This window comes from Watersipora subatra, chromosome 8, assembly GCF_963576615.1.
Source record: "Watersipora subatra chromosome 8, tzWatSuba1.1, whole genome shotgun sequence".
Taxonomy (NCBI): domain Eukaryota; kingdom Metazoa; phylum Bryozoa; class Gymnolaemata; order Cheilostomatida; family Watersiporidae; genus Watersipora; species Watersipora subatra.
In genome coordinates this window covers 27,188,094-27,202,462 of record NC_088715.1, presented here as the reverse complement: position 1 = coordinate 27,202,462, position 14,369 = coordinate 27,188,094, and the positions used below count along the sequence as shown (strand labels likewise).

The window sequence follows — 14,369 nt, the reverse complement described above, 5'->3', positions numbered from 1 at the left end:
AAGCGGAACAAAAAGATTTACTTGCATAGCAATGAGAGCAGCGATTCCTTTCCAATTTAATGAGCTTTGTTGAACTTTACCATTAAAAAGACAAGCAATATCTGAGGATCTTGATAAGGCGCCTGAAAATGCAATATTGATTATCCAAAACAAAATCAAAACTTTCCCAAAGTGGTTTGAAAATGTTGAAGTGCTGTATTGTAATGCTTTGCAAATGGCGTAGTATCGATCAAAACTTGCAAGAACTATTAGACGATAACGGCCTGAAGTAAAAGTTGTAGTAACTCCTTGGAGAACAGCAAAGACGACTTCAAACTCTGGTGAAGGTAGATTTGGAAGTATTGGGCTATACATTGTTGCTAAAGCACAGCTGGCAACAATGTCAGCTACGGTGATGTTGATCAGAATCAAGAAGTAGTTTCGTTTACTGGGCAAATCAGTAGTTAACAGAATAGACATATGTAATACATTTGCAAGCACACTGATAATGTTGAACACCATCATTGTTGTTGAGTAGGCAGTGTGATGCTCTCGAGCGCAAAACCTCATTGCTGATACATTTTCTGTAGACATATTGCTTAGCAGGCTCATTGTGCAGGTATCCACTTGGAAACAATTAGTCAGCCAGGAGAGGTTTCAGTTTCTTTTAATTGTTTCTGAATTCTGGTCTGTAGCAACTAAAAATTACAATGCACTTTAAACAATCCTATTCAAGAAGCATATAAACAATGTACATAATAAAAACTGGTACAAAAAGTTCAATTTGCATTAGAATTCAAGCACTGCAAAAAATTAAAAAATTCGCAATACAGTGTTGATTTATGGTGCATTTTGTTTGAGCCAGAAAAATAATTCTAAACACAAGAAAGCTTGCCACATGGAAATGTATTTTTTAACAAAAGCTAACTGGAACTAACCAAATTAAATGCTATTTTATTTTAATATCGTGTCACAAAAAGGCCAAGTAATTATGCTAATATAAGTAGCCTACTAATGCATATTTACTCAGGAGTATACATATAGGTTACATTAAGGGTCAAACGTAGCAAATTTCTTGCTTATATGTCCAACGTTCAAATTGTGATACCGATTGACTTCGTAATTTCTTCAATTCTTAGCCGTATATCTCTGGTAGCAAAAATGCTAAATAGGAATGAAAAAGCTCGTGCCGGGCATACGCGCAGAAGCAAGAGACAGAAAGACTAATTACCAGCATTATAAGAAAAACTGAGTAATGGTGTTGCAGCTGTTTTGGTTTGAATGACGTCGATTTGGTTACTTTGCTAAGAACAAGCAATGTTTTCTGGAGTCAGATCTGCTGATGGCTGACTCTACTCATATCAAATCAGGCTAGGTTACGTTCTATAATATATATTAGCCTTCAAATGAGCTGCTAAACCAAACAGGCTCGCCTTCAGCAAAGTTAACATCATTTGAACAGAACATAGACTCAGCGTCAAGAGGATGAGGATCAAGTTACCACCACACTTATGGAGCAGCAAAATATGTGTGATAATTGTAGGTAAATGATCAGCTTCTTGAGGAAGACACAAAAATCTTTCAATTTTTCACTATTTTTGTTTTATCTTACAAGTGGCAACATATGTCACTCTACTAGTTCAGTCAACATCAGAATGATCAAAAGAGTGTAAAAAACAAACTCGTGGAGTAGCACATTGATCGACTTCCGGATGGAAACAACATCCCAGATTGAATAATGCTTACAAATCAGCAAATGGTTCCGTGAAACTTTTTTACTTCTGCTAATTAATCCCAAAAATGTAACAAGAATGACATTAAAAAGGACAGGCACGACACCAGTCAACCTGGGTGGCCTCAGCCAGAAGCAGTCCTATCATACTGAACAAAACCAAATTTTAGCAACCTTCAGCCAATCTCGTGCTGCCTTCCTACCAGTCATGTAATGAATCATTGCCAACAGAGAAGAGGCTGGCCATTCTGTCAGGGTAGAGTTCATTGAGACAAGGCTGCGTAGATCTCACCCAATAGGGGAGCTAACAAAGAATTGAATTAGGCAGACTAGGAACTACTACAGCATTAAACTCGCTGTTCAGAGAATGAGAGTCCACAACATTATCACAGCATAAGTTTAGAGCTACCCACAAAATTCATCAGAAGGGAGGGTGTAGCTGCTGCTAGCCAGAATGGGTACTGGCACTGGCTCAGTTGGAAGAGAGAAAGCAAGCCAATCAACTAGGAACTCAGCTCAGGTAGACCAAAGGAAAAATTCCTCAGCTCAGTCAGGTAAGAGAACGAAGGACTAGCGAGACTAGTCTAGGCAGACCAGAAGGCTGACAACAAGTGAACCAAACTGACTGGTGTTTAAGTCAAAAAAGGATTAGCTGGTATCCGATTTTTAGAGGAAGCCTCTTTTATATACCCAAGAAACAACATGAACATAGATGATAATTTACTCCAGGAGTTTCGATACCACGATACTTCTATTGTGAACAATTTCACTGTAACCTAATATTGCACAAATGTGCTTATCATGTATGAACACACATTGGCTGGTTTTTATTAGTGTAAGAGCTGAACGTTTAGTAGACATCGTTAGCACTACCGATGGACAGCAGGAGGATATTCTAGATGCCTGCTGTCTACAAGCACTATGAATTAGCAAAACCCTTGGTGAACTTCTTGACTCTGTCAAAAAAAGGGGCGTTAAGGAGGAACCCAAGGTAAATCTAGTAGTGTCGAAGCGAGTTGCGAGAGAGAAATAACAAAGTAAGTAGCCATTGAATTGCTTGTAAAAATGACCAATATCCGAGTCATTCGGTTTAACCCTTTTACTGTGATACATGCACCAATTTAGGCATCAGTCTGCGGCCAGCCATTTCACTGAAAATTGCCGATTTTTCTTCATGGTATGTATAGAATATTTTTCAAGGTAAAACCTTATTTAGAACATTTTTTGTATATTTTTTTGCTTAAGTTTTAACAAACAGTGCTATGAAAAAGATTCAATGTATCTACATGTATACGTTGCGCATTTCCAAAGCTTTGTGGAGCTACGATCGCTACAAAGCTAAAACGATCGTCCATATAGTTCCTTACTTTACTATTACAAAACTATTACTTGTATAAGCATCGAGTTAGTGTTGCTACTTAAATTATTTGTGCAATCACTACATTCTAAATTTCAATCAGCTATTATGTCATCAAAATAAGTAATTTTCTGTTTTCTTACTCGGGAAGTACTTATGAAAGCCATAATAACCAAAAATAGTTTGAATATTGAAAGGAAATAATGTTCAGTTTTAAGTTCAAATTTCCAAAACAAAATTTTAAAATTATTTTGTGAATTTAGGCTAATTTTATTGAGAATTATTTTAACAATGTGATCAATACCGTGAGAGTTCTAAAGATAATTGGTTATGTTTTCAACGATTTATGAAAGTAAGCTACTACATATATGTAATTGCTGGTGAACTCTCAAAAATGCGCATGCGGCTGTTGACTATTATAGACTTCGCATAAATGAGCATATGGCAGTAAAAGGGTTAAAGCAGAAATAGGCACTCGAGTTGGTCCTTAGAGTGCAACCCAAATGTAGTTGGGAATTGAACCGGTTTTCTAATACCTTTTACTCACTGTTAAATTGAGTTAGCTCAAACAATTCTAATAAAGCTAAATTGACATTTTATTGTCCCTATAATAGACAAATTGACTTTGATTTTCTATTTTAATAAGCAAAGTGACTCAAAAGAAAATGGATCAATGCTTCCTTTTATTATTATTATTATTATTATTATTATTATTACTGTTGTAAAAGTTTTTCTTCCCAGTCGTGTGGTGGTAGGTGACTGGTTGTAGTCCATGTTGAGTCCGGGTCTTAACAAAAGGCCAAAGGATCCAACATCTTCATCAACTCCACTAAGAGGGGACCTTCCTCAAAATGTGAGCTGTTCTTAAGATGGCCGTCTTCTGTATAGTCTCAAAAGACATGTTCACTCCCACCTCCACCAAGTATGCTATATGCCTCATTGATATTGTTCCGAGTGCACCAATTACTATTGGTATCACTTCGGTCTTCACCTTCCACAGTCTGTTTATCTCGAACCCAAGCTCTTTGTATTTACCAATCTTCTCATCTTCCTTCTGTACTACCCTTGTGTCTCCAGGTATTGCTATGTTTATGACATGACACAGGTTGGTTTCTTTATTTATTAGTATAAGGTCTGGTCTTCTAGCTTCAATAACCTTGTCTGGTTGCACATTGAAGTCCCATAGCAGCTTGACTTTCTCGTTCTCCCAATACAGCTTCTGCACGGTGGTCGTACCATTTTGCTGTGTGGGGCAACTCATGTTTCTTACATATGTTCCAGTGCACTGCACTTGCCACTTTGTCATGCCGCCCTTTATATTCTGTCTGTCCGATCTTACTGCATTCGCTGATTATGTGGGACACTGCTTCATCTTTCTGCTTGCACAATCTGCATTTCGGATCGTTTGTTGACTTTTCTATCTTAGCCTTCCTATAGTTGGTTCGTAACGCTTGATCCCGGGCAGCAATGATCAGGCTTTCAGTCTCTCGTTTGAGACATCCCCTCTTCATTCATTGCCATGTTTCCTTTGCAGCTTGATCTTCTGTCTGTCTTAGATGTTGTCTGTTCATTGGTTTGTCATGCCAGTTTTGCTTTCGTTCAGTTTTCTGATGATTTCTATACTCTTGTCGTCCATCTTCACTGTTGGTATTTATGATCTTACCTGCTGTTCTTATAAATTCGACTGGGCTGCCTTCTGTGTACTTTTTCAGACTGTGACTTTCGTAATTCACAGTTTCCTCAACACTCATTAATCCCCTTCCTCCTTGGTCTCTTTCAACATATACTCTATCTACCTTAGATCTTGGATGAAGACCTTTATGCATTGTCATCAGTTTCCGCGTCCTTCTGTCCAGTTGCTGTAACTCAGCCTTCGTCCACTGAATAATCCCTGCTCCGTATCTGTACAAGAACACAGCCTATGTATTGATAGCGGTAATGAGATTTCCAGCAGTCAGCTTTGATTTCAGCACTTTCATAAGCCTGTGAATGTATTCCTTCTTGATGTTAGCTTTCATTTCAGATTGTTTTATGTCATCTGCCTCCATAACTCCTAAATATTTGTAGCTTTCATTATCTTCTAGTTCATGGATTTCTGTTTCATTTGGTAGCATGATATTTCCTCTGCCAGTTAATTTCCCTCTTATCATGGTGATGGTAGCGCACTTATCTAATCCAAACTCCATACCAATGTCATCACTGAAGATTCTCACTGTGTGTATTAGTGTCTCAATCTCATTTTTAATCTTCCCATACAGTTTCAGGTCGTCTATATACAGTAGATGGTTAACTGCACATTTGTTTTTAAGATGGTATGCTGGTTTAACTTTGCGCAGTACAGTTGTGAGGGGTATCATTGACATCACAAACATCAAAGGAGAAAGACTGTCCCGCTGAACGATACCTCGGTTGATCGATACTCTTCCTAGTTCTTTCCCTCCACTTTCCAGCTCTGTTTTCCATTGTTTCATACCTGCTGTCATGAACCTCTTGATGTTTTTTGAGATCCCTAACATATCCATTACTTTGATTATCCATGAGTGGGGAACCATATCATACGCTTTTCTGTAGTCGATCCATCCCATCACCAAGTTGGTTTTTCTTGCCTTACTGTCTTTCATAACAAACTTGTCTATTATCAATTGATCTTTAGTTCCACGACTTTTTCTACCACAGCCCTTCTGTTCCAATGGTAGTAGTTCATTTCTCTCCAGGTGTTCATAAATGCTGTCCCAGATCATTGCAGTCAGTACTTTGTACATTATTGGCAGGCAGGTAATTGGTCTATAGTTTGATGGTATGTTGCCTTTGCTTGCATCCTTAGGTATTAGCACCGTTCTTCCTGTTGTCATCCATGATGTCGGAGTGCCTCTCTTGATAATCTCATTCATCTAATTCACAATTCTTGTGTGAAGAGCTGTGAATTTATTGACCCAGTTGCCCTGTACTCCATCCGGTCCAGCGGCTTTCCATGGTGACAATCTTCCAAGGGTTCTTTTTAGTCCCACAACATTGATCTCCATATCAGCTTGTTTCTCTAAATCTTTGTAGTCATGTTCAGCCTCCTTGATCCATTTGGCATCTTCTTTATGAGTGTGCCGTTGTGCCCATATGTTACTCCAGAACTCCAGAGCAGCATTGGGCTCAGGCGGTGGTATCTGTTTCTGTTGTTTACCTTCTAGTTTTTGGTAGAATCGTTTTTGGTCTGTTTCAAATAGATGGTTTGTATGAAACTGATTCACTCGGTCAGAATATCTCTTAATCTTTGCTGTTGTGGATGTCACTCTCTGTTTAAGTTCCTCAATCACTCGGTCTATTCCTTTTTTCTTCAGCCAATAACCTTGCTCTATTTCTCTTGTGATGAATTGCCTACCTTCGTTGATGTTATTCATCTTTGCTAGATCTTTACGTGTTTCTTCAAGTTTTCTTTCTCGTCTCATTTTCCATGCCGGTATTTGGGTTCTCCTGCCACCGGTTTTCTGTCCTTTCTGTAATCTTTTCATTACCAGCCATGCTCCTGCGTATATCAAGTCATTTGTAGCTCCAATATCAGTGGTGTCAATAAACCCGATCGCCTGATTGATCATTCCTGTTTCCTTCCTGATCTTATTTTTCGGTATCTTCTTTAATTTTGGCATATTTCGCTTTTGCTCCAGTTCCTCAATGATGTCTTTGAGGCGATTGATTATCTTTCTCTGTTCCTCACTTGCTGTTGGTCTTTCGATTGGCGTCTCTATTATTTCCACAGTAATGTCGCTCTCCATTACTTCTTCAACTGCATCAATATGTTCATTTTCATTGTTCTGGATCAGAGCGTTTGTTGTTGTCGTTGTTACTCTCTGTCTTATCTCTTCTATCTCCAAGTCGGACATCAGTCCGTTTCTTTTGATGACTCTGATTTGATCTGCTATCCTTTGATCTGTTGTGCTGAACAATCCTCGATCTTTCCATATCTGATGCATCCTTTTCATGTATCCTCTCTTCTCTCGTTGACTTTGGTAGTAGCATTCCATTGCATTGATGTTGTTTATTCGTATCCATCCTCTCCTTTTCCCATTGTGATTAGTTGTCCCAGTAACAGGTTGACGACCGCTCCCTGTCTGGGGTGGCACAGGTGAGCTGCCGGGCAAGAGTTGACATGCTGTTCCTGTACGCTCGGCGCCGTAGGGGTTTCTTTCTGTTTGTGTATTCGTCATGGGTATGAGTGGTGATTTGTATAGGGTTTTCTCCCATAGCCTTAATAATTTTCCAATGCTACAAGGCCTTAGGTTTTGTGTAAGGTTAACTCCATTAGCCTTTGGTCGAAACAACAACCTAACCCACAAGGCAGCAGGCACTACTATGTGTTTCTATAAAAGCCTTCTCACAGTAGCAGGTCCAGTTAAGCGTCGGGCACCAAGCCGATATTAGTGGATCTTTACCAAGGTCAAATTAGGTTAATACCAAGGTTATTATTATTATTATTATTATTATTATTGGTATTATATCAAAGATTATTACTGCATTGACAAAAATCATCACAAAGAGTGGTATTTTTAGTGAACAGTGATGTTATTTATTGGGAGCTAGCACGAAGATGTCAGTGCCTTTCAAGGTTCCAACCGTATGTTTCCACAAGGCCTCAACTTTACCACATATATATTATTGTAGGTAACTATAGTTACTAAGGTTAGCATTTTGTGTGATTAGTCAATGTTAATGATGATCATTTTGATTATTGTTACCAGGAGGTGTTTGCATTAGATAATTACCATGGGTTCTATACTACTCTATACAATATCTTCGCCTTATGATGGCAAAACCAAAACGAAAAAAAAATCATATCATTATATACCGAATAATTGTTTTATTGTAATTCTAGCAAGACAGACTATATTTAAACATTATTCGCTGACGATTTCACATTTACACTTACATACCTTCGGCTTGATTTTTCCTCTTTATTTATTTCAACGAAACACTTCTTTCAGGATATGTAATTTAAAAGTCACAATTGTTTTAAAAAGTTTAACAACCTTAACAATGTTTTTTTGTCTCTCAATTCATTGCGACTGCTAAAAACATACTTTTCTCCCAGTATGAAGTTTAAAAGTTGGAATTGTAGATTTAAATAGAAATAATTTTTTTGTCCAAAGCTTTATTTTTACCCATGCAATACCGGGCAATCATTTAGTATAGTGTAGCTCTATCTTTGGCCCGCAACTGGCAACTGGCAACTGGCAACTGGCAACTGGCAACTGGCAACTGGCAACAAGCTTACTATACTATTTCGATTGAGGTGCAAACAGTTGTGACTGCGTTTGCCATATACAAGTTAGTAATTCAAAAATGTTATGTTGATTTTCATGACTATACTGCCAAGCTTTAGTCTATTATATTGCAGTTATGAATATCTGCTTTAACCCTTTTGCTATGGAGAGCCGTTCTATCAGCTGGCCATAGTCTTTAAACAAAAAAAATTAATCATGGAGTAAAAAAAATCGACCCAAAACCTCACTCGAAAAAAATTAGGATATTTGGCTATCAAGTCGCCAGAATTAAACTACGTAGTTAGGTTTACTCAGAAATTACAGCGTAAATAGCGAGTTGCAAATTTTTTGGTTTTGCTTATGAAAGAACGAAAGAAAAATTATGAAAGCGAAATAAACGTATTTCAGTTTGTAACATTCTAAAACTTTGGGCTTTAAATATTTATATATCTATATTGTGCTTGACGCAATCAGGGCCAATTTCAGTTTGTAGCCTAAACAAGCTCAGGAAGAACTGAGCAGCCTAAAGAGGAGCACCGAAACTACCCTTCAAGAGCAGGCAAGTAGAGCAGGCTAAACAGTTGGTGGATTTTTTTACTCAGACCAGGAGACTTTTACGCAGAAAAAAGTAAAATTTGTTAGACTTTTCAAGTGAAACAATCTAATCAAATAACAAGTCCCTTTCAACCATATGAGACCATCAAAAGGGATAGACACAAATCAGTGGATTTAAAATTCAGGTTTTAAAGAGAGACTGATCGAGCTGTTTGGCAGCGCTTGTGGCTACCTACGGTGTTTGTCCTGAAAAAGGACAAGAAGTAGAATTTTTGCATCGAAATTTGAACGCAGTATCTATACAAGAAACTTACCCATTTTCCCAAATTAATGACTACATTTGAACCCTTTTGGGGAGACAGTTTCCTGCAAGTTTTAATACTGATTTGCAAGAGAAGTGGGTTTTTGTCACTCTATTTTATCTTTAGAAGTAAAAAATGCTACTCTCTGAGTTGACTTCAACTTGTGCTATTATCTAAAAACTGATGAAGTGTGCCATATACAGCCTTCATTGAAGAATGCTGGTCTTACACCTGGACAACATCATAGAATCACAATAAAAAGCTGAGCAGTAACCATTATTTACTTTTGTGCAGTTTTTTCCATATAATTTTTTGACATTCTTGCATTCACAACTGTAAGTGTTTGAGTATTTATTATTTTCACACTTGTTTAAAAATTACGCTTAATTGTATTGAATTGTACTTAAAGGTTATTTTATTTTCATGCTGATAGAACTCGAGTTATAGAGCCACAATTATTTACCAGTCACCTCCCTTGCAACAACTATCGTCATACATAATATTTATTATTTATTCAGTATAAAACCACTTGTACACTGAACCCACATGCAAGTGGCTAGTCTGCTCTAAATTCCATAACAACCTGTCAACTTTTTAAAATTAGATGGAAGTATTATTTTGAATTAATATTATTTTTTGTTTTTAACTGACGTCACTGAAAATCAGTACTGCGCTGCCTATGCAGCCCTATTGTTCTACCTTAGTTCCTGACTATTTATATAGTGCAGGTTGGATATATCACGTAGTATATATCACTAAACAAAAGTTGTTAAAACATAAAGGCATTCGTCCTTGGAACAATCCTTACAAACTTTGAGATAAGAGCCTGGTCTCAGAGTACTGATTCCATAAAATTTTGACAAAATTTAGTCATCAATATACTTTTTCCAAATTGATTTATTTATTTAAAAATATTTATTTATTTATTTAGGGTGTCAGGGTGGTTTAGTGGTATTATCTTTGATTGCCAAACATGGGGTTGGTGGTTCGAGCCCTGCTTAATGCCAATCTGACAAAAAGCTCTCAGCAATCTTTCAATCCTAAATTGCTGGGTCTTTCGGATCTAGATCATACCACTGACAATGTGGGCACAATAAAGATCCATCTCTGTCCTTTGCACAATGGACAAGTAAAATGGCTACCTGGCTCTGTCAGACTGGATGTGTTGCAAAAATGTATCCCTTCAGGTTAATCTGACCAATCTAGAAAAAGCCCTTGATAAGTGTTAGGATAGCTCTTGATAGTGTTAAAAAACCTAGTTCTGGCGGTGTGTTTCTCTACTAAAAAACACTACCAAGCATTGTCACTACCTGACAGAAGCATGCCATAAATATGTTATTATTTTTTTGAAAAAGAAGCACTAAAATTTATAATTATTATTTTGAGCAGTTATGATGGGCTTTGTGTAGTGTATCGTGATTACGACCAGCGGTTACGCAAGGGATACGAGAGGCGCCAGTTGACTACTGGAACTAGCCAAGACCGCACTTACTCTCTAGAGAGCTACTTACATACAACAGGTATACACTACATGGTGTCAGAATATACGAGCCTTGTGTAATATTATTGTACATTGGGAACTCAGCGGTATTGATTGCTTGGTAGCTACTAGTGTTACTGGGTTTGTTGGAACCTTGTGAGAATAAAACCCGGACTGTAGGTAGTTTACTATTCAGTTGCTGAAATTGCAGGAATTCACATATGGCGCTTGTTCATTGTCATTGTGCAGTGGTTTGTTGAAACCATTGTGAGTATAGTGTCTGTGTGTCCCTTTGCTATATTTGAATTGCTACTTTTTCTTGGGTTGCTGGACTCAATAGCACTAGAGTAATAGGAACATACTGCCCAACGTAAACATGGCAGAATCACAAGACGATAGGTTTACACAACGCCTGAACTTCAAAGATCGTAGTGGCTTGTCTGCGAGTTAGAAAACATTCAAGTCACAGTTTGCTGTTGTTAATTTTGCCAAAAAGTACTTCGCTATGTCGGAGGAAGAAAGGGTAGCAAAACTGTTACTGTTGATGGGGTCGGACAGCGTAAAAATATATGACCAGTTCACATTTGACGACAGTAAAGATGAGACAAAAAAGACTCTGCACCTCGTAATAAAATATTTTGATGCACATTTTGAACCGGTTAAAATGTAATTTATGAGAGGGTAAAGTTCAATAATAAGAAACAGGGAAGTTTATCCATTCACCAGTTTATCACTGAGGTCCAGTCACAGGCAGGGTATTGTGAATATGCTAATATGAAAGATGAACTCATTCGTGACAGGATAATGGTAGGGGTGAACAATAGAAAACTTATTAGCATCACCAAATCTTGTGATGTCATTACTAGGTAAGCCAGCTATACCAAGTTTAGGGCTCCTAGGTTCTGGGGACAATGTTCACCTAGACAAGAATTGGGTGTCTGCATTTCCTAAACTGTTTAAAGGACTAGGTACAATGTAGACTGAAGCGAAAATTGCCTTAAATGATTCGGTAATTGCCTTTCGCTCAGAGTGTACTTGGGTTCGGAAGGTGGTTGCGGCAAGGAGACAACCCTTTCTGGATTAACTGCAGAAAATAGAGTCGTAAGGTGTTATCGCAATGATCAAAGCATCAATAGGTCGGTGTGCTCCGTGCATTGTAGTCCCAAAAAAAGTAGGAAGTTACGACTGTGTATAGACTTCACAAGACTAAATAAAGTGGTGAAACGTGAATTTCCTCTGCTACCTAACACACAGAAAACCCTCAGTGAACTAGGAAACTCTAAGATCTTCAGTAAATTAGATGCAAATTGCGGCTAGTGGCAAATGAAGTTGCACTCAGAAGCGCAGAGATTGACCTGTGTCATTATTCCTTTTGGGGGTATATTTGCAAGAGGTTACCGTTTGGGATTAGCTCTGCGCCAGAAGTATTCCGAAGAGAAATGCAAAAGAGTTTAAACGGAATCAATGGGATTGTCTGCCAGATGGATGAAATTCTGGCGCATGGCGCCACTAAGTATCGGCATGATGAGAGAGTAAGAGAAGTATTGTTGAGGTTACAACAAGCTGGAGTTACGCTGAATGATTCAAAAGGTGAGTTTGGTGGGAAAAGAGTAAAAATCCTTTGACACATAATTGATGTATTAGGAATGCACGCAGATCTAGAGGAAACTAGTGCCATAGCTAAATTTTCAATGCCAGAAAACAGAACAGAGTTGAGTATGTTTTTTTGAGTTGTGAACTACTTAAGGAAATTCTCTCCATTGCTAGCTACCATAACAAGCCACTTGCGTCAATTGCTGGGCAAAAATTCTGACTTGAATTGGGGTTTTGAGCAAGCGAGACAGTTTGCAGAGCTCAAGGTCATACTGGCATCTACTCCTTGTGTTGACACCATATAGTGTGTCAGCCGACACAGTGATCAGTGCTGACGCTTCAGCATATAGAAGAGGAGCTGCTATATTGCAGAGAGTAAAAGGCGAGTGAAAGCCGGTTGCATATTCTTCCCAAGCATTAATTTCTGTTGAGAAAAGGTATGCGCGGATAGAGAAGGAGGCGCTTGCAATATGCTGGGCATGTGACAAGTGCTATTACTACGTAGCAGGCAAGGAGATGATCATTGAAATGAATCGCCGAACATTGTTAGCAATCCTGGGCAAGAATGAGCTAGCTAAACCTTCAATTAGAGTACAGCGATTTGGACTTAGGATGATGAACTATACCTAACAAATAACATACACTCTGAGGAGCAAGTTAGTGCTAGCTGATGCCCTGTCACGGTTGCCAGTGTTGGATGAATGCACTACTGGGGAGTTGAAGGACTCCAGCCTAGTATTAGAGTTGTTGGACCCTTTACAGATTTCATCAGTTAGGCTAAACAGGATAAGAGCAGCGCTTTTGGAAGACGACGTCGGGAGGCTGGTGAAGAAGTTGACGATAGAGAGTTTTCCATCAGGTAAGGAGGTCTCAGAAATTTTGAAACCTTTCTATACTTTCAGAGACCACCCGACATCAATTGATGGAGTACTTTTCTATTTAAATAAAGTCTTTAATCCGGAGTTTGAAAGAGGTAAGGTTCTACAAGAAATACACATCGGACATCAAGGAGAGACCAAGTCCATACGGAGAGCAACTGAAGTGGTATGGTGGCCGGGTATGTGCAAAAATATCAGGGAAGTGGTGAGAGATTGTCCCACATGTGAAGAGTTTTGAAGGAAACCGAAGGAGCCACTTATAAGTACACCACTTCCGAAAAAGCCATGGTGGAAGCTTGCCATAGATTTATTCAAACATGAGGAAATAGACTACATGTTGGTTGTGGACTACTATAGTAGATATATCTTGTCACATGAGTTGAAGGACTCAATGGAAGAAGGCCCGATAATATATTAGTTAAAAAAACTGTTTTGCATGATTGGGTTTCCAAACACTATTATGAGTGATAACGGTCCACAGTTGGTAGCTCAAAGATAAGAGGTTTGTGAAAAAATGGGACATTAACCGTATCATGAGTGCGCCCAAGTGGGCCCAAAGCAATTGGAAGGCAGAAAGAGCAGTTCAGATGGTTGATTCATTGTGGAACAAAAATTTTAACCTAAAAGCAGCGCTCTGTGCATATAAGGACACCCCTGTAGCAAACAGATATTCGCCGGCGCAGTGGTTGTTTAATAGATCTATGAACTCAATGGGCATAATGTCGGGTAAGCAAGTTGATGTTGGTAGACCAAAGACTGTGGAGAGAAACTAAAGAGAGAAACAAGGAGCCAACTATAATCGCAGACACGCCCGCTAGAGATAGAATCCTGATCGCTCTTTGTCGGAAAGTCATAGTGCAGGAACCAATAAGGGCACCAGCACTTGCGACGGTAATTGCAGCGCAAGGTCGGGTGGTAGTGGTTTTTAACAAGCAACAGAACTTGACTCAAAGGAATAAGTCTCAAGGAGCCCGTGCTCAGGCACCAGGGATAGTGGAAACGAGCCCCGAAAAGTCAAAAGAAAGCTCTGGAAACATTGTGCCTGAGGTTGCACAGCCGACACAAATTCCAGAAAAATACCTGGTACAACGTAACTATTCGACGCTTAAAAATGACATTGAGGAACAACCAGCAAGAGCGTATTCCAAAGTGGTTCAGAGCCCGGTCATAAAAACAAATGCAGTACGAACTACAATGTAGGTCTGGCAGAACGTCTAAACCTGTGCAGAGATTAAATTGGTAAC

At 38.7% G+C, this 14,369-nt stretch overlaps 1 protein-coding gene across 1 annotated transcript; it reads right to left on the bottom strand.

Moving 5' to 3' along the window:
- Positions 1-5,959: 5,959 nt before the first annotated feature.
- LOC137402403 (uncharacterized) lies at positions 5,960-7,264 on the bottom strand. Its single transcript, XM_068088902.1, has one exon. The coding sequence runs from the start codon at positions 7,262-7,264 to the stop codon at positions 5,960-5,962; it is 1,305 nt and encodes a 434-aa protein (XP_067945003.1).
- Between the last annotated feature and the right edge of the window lie 7,105 nt (positions 7,265-14,369).

Bases quoted from the DNA above. Each gene is read 5' to 3' on its own strand.
- LOC137402403 (XM_068088902.1), bottom strand. From the start codon at position 7,264: ATGACGAATACACAAACAGAAAGAAACCCCTACGGCGCCGAGCGTACA.